Here is a 9277-nt window from a genome sequence, read left to right as displayed (position 1 = left end):
GATTCGTTCAAAAACGTGGATTCATTCAGTTTCGAAACCGCTGTGTTGCTCTTTCAAATGCATAAATCATTTTATATAAGTTTTAAATATTTGTGAACATACAAGTTAAAAACGTTGGGGAAAATGCAATATTATAAATATGAAAAAAACAAACCACCAGTAGATGAGGGTAAATGACTTTTAATGAGCGAGTCATTAGTCATTCATTCAAATGGCTGATTCATTCAAAAACAAGGCAAGTGACTACAGTCTTTATGAATGGGTTACTGAATCATTGACTCACTTGATTCGTTCAAAAACGTGGATTCATTCAGTTTCGAAACCGCTGTGTTGCTCGGACGGAGGCACAATACAGTTCTGCTGTGGCTTTGATTGAAACTTCGTCAGCGAACTTGAGCAAAAACAGTCAATATTGTATCACAAATTGCGAACTTTGTGTCTGTTTAACTCACAATGAAGAACTTCCATGCCGATGACATGTTTACATGCGGATGTGAGCATAAGCATTCCATCAAAACCATAGACTGTAAAAAGAAAACATGGAAGTAGTGTCCATGACGTCACCCGTAGATCTCTAAAGAGCGTTTTTGAAGCTCAAAGTGGGCGGATCCGGCCGTCGCCATCTTGGCAGTGCGTCACTCCCGGATAATCGAAAATGGGAAAAGAGGCGGGAGCTGGTTGCTGAAACCACGCCCACACCTAGCTCGACACCGGTGACAGCAGCGGCAATCCACCTGCCACTCGTGGCCGCGCCCTTAATTATGCAAAACTTTAAGGCTTAATATAATTTAAACGGATGAGTTATAAAAAAAAATTCACCCCCCTCACTGTTGTCATGAAGGGCAAAATTAGCTATATAGACAAAAATCTTTTTTTGAACCAGGCTGTTTTTTTCTGCTGTAAAGTTGGGCATTTTAACATGGGGAGTCTATGGGATTGACTCCCTTTTGCAGCCAGCCACTAGCGGCCAGTTGATGAATTACAGTTTAAGTAATTTCCGTGTTGGTTTCACGAGAGCGACCGGAAGGTTGCCGCTTGGTCAAAATGGACCGGCTGTGAGATGAGGGCTGCATCCGAAAACTTGGGCTGCTGTCTTGCTGCCTCATGAGGCAATGACTTTGCAGGCAGCATTTTTGCACGAAGGCATGAAACTGATTTCGGACAGGCTTCTGAGGCAGCGTAACGGTTTAATGATCTACAACAAAATAGAAAGAGTTTTTGTGATAACTAAACGAATATTTAATTACTATAATACTGATTTCTCACTAGAAATTTCAAAAGTGCAAAAAGTTAGTCAGAAATATACATTTACACACAAACTGACCACCAAACGCAACTTTCAGATGCCATCTTTAGTTTTTAGCTCAACTGTCACAGAATGGAATGCACAGGATTGTGGGATATCAAAGGCAGTGAAGGATACATCTATGCTGCCTTCAAAATTCGATCAGAAGAAGGTATCTCCGGAGAGGCAGCATTTTAGAGTTTTCGTATGCAGCCGAGGTGTGTTTCGTATGCAGCCGAGGTAAAGCAGCAGTGCCAGACCGATCAGACATCAAAGTACCGCGAGGTACCTGTACCGCGAGTACCATTCGAAAGCATGTGGAGCCATCTGCTCTCTGTAACTCTCGCGGTGCTTTGATGTCATACAGCGATCAGTCTGCGCATTCATTGCTGCTTCAAGTCAAACCGAGAAAGGGACTTTGGTCGAACACACTCCTGTCTACCAGCTCGCAATTTCTCTCTCTCTCTCTGCCCAGATCCCCCCCCCCTCGGATCTAGACGACTCACATAAATTACATATTTTGATTCAAAACGTCGAATTTCGTCGAAAAGCGACTAGTTTGCTGGTATGCTTATTTTCAAAACAATGATACAATTAAAAATCTAGCGCAAACTATCGCTTTTCTTTTTTTTCCGTTTTAAGGAATATTCTCACAAGCACTTAGCTGTTTAAGCACAATGTTTAAAAAAAATAAAATAAATAAAAATCACAGATTGTCGAAATGAAAAACATGATTTATTTTAATTTCTGATCACAGAACAACTAGCTTCTCATTAAGCGCGATCTGAGCTTGAGTGAGGTTCGCCAGGTAGGTCACCATCAACAGATCCTGCAAGGAAACAGAAGAGTCCGAGCACTTCAGAAACACCAGCACACAACAATGGTTCAATCTTTACAGGTTTCAAAGATTACTTAACTTTTTTGTTCTTTTTTTTTTTGTGATTTCCTGGATAAAGCTTTCTTAAAAATCATTTGGATTCAGGCAGATTGGCTGACATACCATTAAAAAACATTTGTGAACCAGTTGGATCAAGTCACAGATTCACTTAAAAACATCATATTACTATATACACTATTATATCACTATATTACTATATAATGACTATCACTATAAACATCATTTGCAATAACTAGCTGATTAAATATTTTAGAACACAAATAAAACATTCACTTTTTCACAAAAGGAATTTCATGGAAAACACTAAATTACAAATATATTAATTCCGGATTTTTTATGACTGTGGAAACCGTGATATTAAAGCATGTCAAGCATACAGAATATCATATTGTACTGAACGTCACTCACATTAATGTTGGAGTTCAACATGCTCTCAAAGTCTTCTGCTGTAATCTTCGGCACTTTGTTCACAAGATCCATCAGGTAACGACCAACACTGTTATCTGCCATCACTTTTCCAGACTAGACAAAAAAAACGTTTGCGTTATTAAACTGGTAAGATCTTGTGTCACCATCCTACAAGAACAGGTGTTGATTATACTTGTGGCTTCTTGAGACATTATATATGTATTTATTATTAATGCATAAGATAATTAAATACACATTCAAACATTAAACTATACTCCTTATACATTTAAATTCTATATAATTCTATTACGCATTACATTATACACTAGGCACATTTAAATACTATAATATTTAAGGTATATAGTATTTTTAGTCTAAATTACACTATGGTAATATATAAATCAATATTAATAAAATATACATATTTATACTATATTTTATTTATACACAAATTATAATATGCAGTCATCATTTATATATATATATTAAAAAAAAGAAAAAAAAAGTATTCTGTGCAGAAAAGCAATTGATTAACGCTTAGTAAGAACAGCCCTTGAAATTAAATCACTCTTAAAGCTGTAAGAAGATTAGACAAATTTCCTCAAACAAATAGATCACCAAAAAGAATTATGAGTTATGGCCAAAAGAGACACTCACCAGTACATCTTCTATATATGAGAGCATAGTGGACAGCATTTCTTGTACGCGTCCTGCTGCACTGGCCACCTGGGCCAGGTCTGTGGTCAGTCCGTTGGTTCGACTGGGAGATGCACGAGTCCTCTGTAAAAGGTCAACTATAGAGAGAGGCGTTTAATCCATAATGAGAATGTGCTCAAAAGAAAATACGCGATTCTTAAAACATGCAACTATAACAACATTCCAATCCAAAATATTGTGTAAACCCGTATTAATGAATAATACACAAAAGAGTGGAAAAAATTCTGACCTCCAATGCGCTCTGTGTCATAGTAAATGTACTTGATTGTCAGGGGGGTGAACATGACACCAACTGTCTTGCCTGGAACGCCCATCTGTGAACTAACAGCCCAAACAGCAAATAAATACCGTTACTGCAGCAGAGGAGAGCTGGTCATCAGCAAGAAATAATCTACCTTTGTCCAGATGATCTTACCTGACATAGGCACGGATGTTCATTTTGTTGCTCTGCAGTGCCGTGTCCACGGTCATGTGAATGGGGTTTGGCGCCTCTCGGCTGTAATACTCATGGATCAGAACGGAGTGCTCTGTGATGTCATATCCTGTGGCATACCTGCAAGACACAAATAAATTACGCTCATGTAGGGCTGCACGATTAATCGAATGCGATTGTCATGTGCATTTTGTTTAAAAAGCCGGTTCTGTAATCAGCAGTAAATCATCATTACGTGCTTTCAGATGGAGCAGAATTTACTACACGGAGTCATAGTTCACTGACAAGTTACGCAAAAAAAATTAAATCGCAGACGATTTTATTGCGCGATTCTGAAATCGAAGAAATCGTTCGAGATAATGACAGCTGTTTGCATAGCTTCTCAGTGAACTACGGCACTGTGAAGTAAATGCTGCTCCATCTGAAAGTATGTGAAAATACCATATTTAATAACATGCTTTTACTCCCAACTCACTTCATAACGTCAGTCGAGTGTTTGAAATAAATCCTTCTGTGAGATGATGTGGCTTCTTACACAGAATAAGGCACGCAACATATTTCATAGTATTTAAGCAGTGATAAAGGCATTGCATTATAAATATACTTTATTTTAATGAAAATTATAATAAGAACTCAGATAAACCGTATATTGTTGTAGTCATGTGTTTATTAGTCACGTTGAATCAATGAAAGCACTTGAATCTTCTGTTTATCCAGCTACCGCTATAGGCATTTCCTGGGTTTCTTCTGCGAGGCGTATTTGAAGTTTCCGCGCGAGAGCGCCCTCTGGCCTTTGGATGGAGATTTACTGCTGATCACAGAACCGTGCTTCACTGAAAGATACGCATGACAATCGCAGCTTCTGTCGAATCGCGATCTCGATTCCTTTTTGATTTACCGTGCAGCACTACGCTTATGTTTGCATTTTAAAGGAATTGTTCACCCAAAATGAAAATTTGCTGCATTTAATCTCCTGCATCCAAAATGTAGATGAGTTTGTTTTTTTTAATGGAACATATTTGGAGAAATGTAGCATTGCATGACTTGCTCACCAATGGATCCTCTGCAGTGAATGGGTGCCGTCAGAATGAGAGTTCAAACAGCTGATAAAAACATCACAATAATCCACAAACACTCCAGTCCATCAATTAATGTCTTGTGAAGTGAAAAGCTGAGTGTTTGTAAGAAACAAATCCATCATTAAAGAAATATTTTGAGCTTTTATTGCTTGATCCATATTTCTCTCATGATTCAGACAAAATGACCTTTTCACTGAGAAAACAATATTATGGATAGAGGACTCTTTATATTTGCTGGAAGCAACAGTTTGAAGCTAACAATGTCTTCATGATGGATTTATGTATTATAAGCACACAGCTTTTCGCTTACGATGTTAACTGATGGACTGGAGAGGATAACTGTGATGATTCTATCAGCAGTTTGGACTCTCATTGTGACGGCGCCCATTCCTTGCAGAGGATCCATTGGTGAGGAAGTGATACAATTCTGTTCTAATGTAGAAGTTAAGTACATTTCTATTTCTGGGTGAACAATTCCTTTAAGACAACTGTATCGCGGCTGGCTACATTCTCTAGGCCTTTCTACTGTGAAAGTGTTATTTTGGTATCATTAAAATACTATTGTAGTTTTAATAAATATTTTGAAATAGTTTTTATGTTCAAGTTTGAAAAAGTTTAAGTTTTTTTGTCAATTCTATTATTATGTCTATGTACTTTTTAATATTTTATTTCAAGTAACAAAGATGTATTTTATGGATTTAGTTCACGATATCTCTGCTGTGATCAACATCAATAACATCAACAGATCCTGCCAAACGAAGTTAATCAAATTGGTTATGGTAGCATGAGTGGCCACTTACCATCCAACAATGACTTCACTCGGTGAAACCTTCTTATGAAGCTCGTACATGTTCTTGGCGAACTCCATGTCAACAGCCACCTATGACACAGACACAGTTAATAAGGATGAAGTCACTTTTGTGTGCTGTTCGCTCGGAGTATGAAGAATCAAGTTCTAGAAATTCATGTACTATAATATTTACATGCTGGAAGCCCACAAATTTGATACTACATGTTCAAAAACCATGGTAATTTCTGGTAACATTCAGATACCACAAATACATCACTGGTACTTCTTTGTAGCCGCTATATGTTGCTGTTATATATATATATATATATATATATATATATATTCAGCTGTTCACTGAAATGCTGAAAATATATAATATATAATAAAACTCGTGGTTTTTGATTTTTGGACTTTATGTACTAGGGATAGTGTTTTTATATATCATAATTAGATATTGTATGATGCTCCTGACTGCCATTTCTTTAAATTTTTCCAAGTGAATTTTGAGCCATAATTTTAATCACAAATTAGCTTGAACTAGTTCACTTAATAGTCCCGTGGTGTAAAAATAGTCCTTCTGAGTTCCTAAAACTGTGTTCAAAAATCCCCAAGAGAATGCTCTTTTAAAATAAGATTGTGTGAGTCACTCCACAAGACTTTGTGGGAAAACTGGTGACAAACTAACTTGGGCACATGTGTTAAATGCAGAGCTGGGTAGTAACTGATTGGATTACGTAATCAGATTCCAAAAATTAAGTACTTGTGATTAGATTAAATTACATTTTAAAATACCCTTAATCAGACTACAGTTACTTTTTATTGATTACATGATTACATATTATTCACACAATAGCAAAAAATGATTCATAATTGATTGATTCTCCCTAATTTCTCTTTTTCATTTTTCAAACACAGCATTTGACCACTGAATTTACAAAAATCATTTCAGGTTTAAGAAGTGTTTCAACTTGCCTACTTTGCCATTGACTTCCATGGTATTTTTTTCCTACTGAAGTCAATGGCAACCACCAACTGTTTGATTACCAGCAATCTTCAAAATATCTTCTATGTTCAACATAAGAAAGCAACTCATACAGGTTTGGAACGATATGAGGGTGAGCAAATGATGACAGAATTTTCATTTTTGGGTGAACTATCCCTTTAACAATAATCATTTGAGAATAAAGTATAACAATAATTTCAAGGGTTTGATGTGATATGAGCTAACCGATCTTTAGATTTAATCACCATTGGTAGCGAGATTTATGGTAATGATTTTTTCCTCAGTTGGTCAGAACAAACGTGGCAGACTTGTTACTTACTGGGTATTTACATTCAGCTGCTAGTCTATCAGAAGCTGCTGTGTGGTGGTGGTCATTTTAAAAGTTGGCGATTAAAGTTCATTAATTTTACAGCCCAGTTTTCCTCGCTTGATCAGACCCCCTAATTACACACACACACACACACACACACGTTACTAAAACTATCATAAAACTATCTAGATTGCTGTGCCGTTGGTTCATGTGCACCATTGGCTGACGTCAGTGTTGCCAACTAATTTTCAGAGAAAGTTGCTAAATGACGTTGTGATGTCATTGCGCAATGACGTCATTGCGTAATCACGACGCAAAATTGTCACATCATTAAATCTCAGCAAAAAATATATTTTATATATGTTAATTTAGATTTGTTTGTAAAATAATAGGCATGATATAATATTAAAATATAAATAACTGTATTTTTAAATACATTGAATTATTAAAAACGTCAATTTAAGTTTTTTTAATAGCTAGTAAACTAGTAATTCTACACATTCTCAACTAATATGCTTTAAGCAGTGTATTAGTAGTTAGTTAGTATGCCACACTCTAAGAAAAGTCTGTAAAAATAAGGCACAATCTACTATGTTAATATGAAAGAATTTTCCGTAATGGTTTTTACGGAATTTTACGCATTGTGTTTTCGGGTTACAGGGTTACAATGGATGATGGATAATGGATAATGTCCTGAAAGAGTTTCCATTTTTCTTACAGTATACTAACTGATCAACAATCGCAGATACAAGCTACTAACAAAGTGTATCATAAATGAACAATTATTCAATTATCAAATGATTCAATTATTATTATTATTATTATTAAATTGAACAATTGCAAATAGCAGCTAACTCAATTCACGTGATGTGTGTACTGCTAGGCATCAGTGGTTTCCTCTTTTTGTGTAATTTGGATGGAAAATGTGTGCCTTTTTGTTGTCTGAGTCACTTAACAAAAGTTGCTAAAGGTTGCCAAGTCAATTTTTTAAAATTGCTAAATTTGTTGCTAGGTGCTCTTGGAAGAAAAAGTTGCTAGGGTAGTCTGAAAAGTTGATAAATTTAGCAACAAAATTGCTAAGTTGGCAACATTGGCTGACGTCGCCAAGAGGCGTCATCATTTTGCATATTATTTAAATATTTAGTTCCATATTTACAATTTAGATATAGCACTAAATTCAAATAAAATGTTTGAAAAAATGTTTATTTATCATTTGACCTAAATCCAGGGATATTGTTTTCTGCATGCATTATTTTTGTCCATGGGTTCATTAATAAAATGATTCGGTCCACAGTATTCCATTATACATGCCATAATAAATAATAGGACTGAAATCAAACTTCGGTCTCCGTCAAAAATGCATAAACGTCTGAACAATTTATTCCAGTTTTACAATGCCAGTTGATGCTCCTTGTTATAGTAACCTTAACAAAGCACAGTAACCACATTTATGTTCCATAAGGGTTAATCTTTTCATTTTCAAGAGTTGAAACGCCAAATAATGGCTGATCTTTTCATTTTATTGTCACTGTTTCAAACTACGGTCCCTAACTCATTTATTTCTCTGTGCTGGACAGCAACACATTAAAGGTGGCACAGCCTCTATCCTGCATTGGACAGTCTTTTTGCATTGCCAGCTGCCTGTTCTTCTACAGTTTCAGCTTCTTTGTCATGTCATATCTTGGAAGATGTGGTCTTATGGGATCTGATAAATCACACAGGGTTATGTCAGTCTGATGACTGCTGATCCAATTATCTGTCTCCATTTCACACATCACAGCTCAGCTCATTTCCAAAAAATATATAAGTACCAGAGACAAAAAAATCCTTCATTATCTCTCTGCTAGTGTGAAGACATTTCTGCACAATTCTAACATAATTTATTATTATCTTGGAAACATTATATTATCATTCTTATAACAGTTCACAGCACAAATCTCTTTCCTTGTTTTGTTCAAAAATATGCAATATTTTTTTTTATATATTGCTACATCTGTTCGAGCATGCAGTATATGGAACAATATAAAAAATATATCTAGTCTTTCTCCAATTATTTATTTTCACGTTACAGTTTTTCCTAATTAGTAAAGTTTTACACAGAAAGTAAAGAATGCCTTTTGAAAAATATGTTTTTTGTCCCACTCAAAACAGTGTTGCTGTCTGTTAATGTGATTTACTGCACACTGTTGCCTCTTTTTCTCATTTAGTTGACTCTGTTCTGAGAGCCATAATAGTGGCAAACGTGTGTTGAAAGTTAAGTGTGTGTCAAACATAACAGTCTTGGATGGACAAAATGCATAGGCAATAAGGGCCATTGACATTCACTTCCTTGTTTTTCATTTTGTGAGTAAAAC

At 35.7% G+C, this 9277-nt stretch overlaps 1 protein-coding gene across 1 annotated transcript; it reads right to left on the bottom strand.

Annotated features, from left to right (window-relative positions):
• Positions 1-1998: 1998 nt before the first annotated feature.
• On the bottom strand, positions 1999-6604 carry LOC107590750 (eukaryotic translation initiation factor 3 subunit F-like). Its single transcript, XM_016279657.1, has 7 exons — positions 6587-6604; positions 5621-5700; positions 3724-3861; positions 3538-3629; positions 3249-3385; positions 2592-2705; positions 1999-2114 (listed from the first exon to the last, which is right to left on the bottom strand). Exons 1-7 carry the CDS (start codon positions 6602-6604, stop codon positions 2037-2039), a joined length of 657 nt encoding a protein of 218 aa, XP_016135143.1. The 3' UTR covers positions 1999-2036.
• Positions 6605-9277: the final 2673 nt, after the last annotated feature.

The sequence above is a fragment of the Sinocyclocheilus grahami genome, unplaced genomic scaffold (assembly GCF_001515645.1).
Source record: "Sinocyclocheilus grahami isolate Dianchi unplaced genomic scaffold, SAMN03320097.WGS_v1.1 scaffold132.1, whole genome shotgun sequence".
Classification (NCBI taxonomy): domain Eukaryota; kingdom Metazoa; phylum Chordata; class Actinopteri; order Cypriniformes; family Cyprinidae; genus Sinocyclocheilus; species Sinocyclocheilus grahami.
The sequence above is the reverse complement of the archived record's forward strand: the minus strand, read 5'-3'. Positions and strand labels throughout refer to the sequence as shown.

Bases quoted from the DNA above. Each gene is read 5' to 3' on its own strand.
- LOC107590750 (XM_016279657.1), bottom strand. The intron at 3,862-5,620 runs GTAAGTGGCCAC...TGTGTCTTGCAG, and splicing joins AGTGAAGTCATTGTTGGATG to GTATGCCACAGGATATGACA. The intron at 3,630-3,723 runs GTAAGATCATCT...TTGGGCTGTTAG, and splicing joins AACATCCGTGCCTATGTCAG to TTCACAGATGGGCGTTCCAG.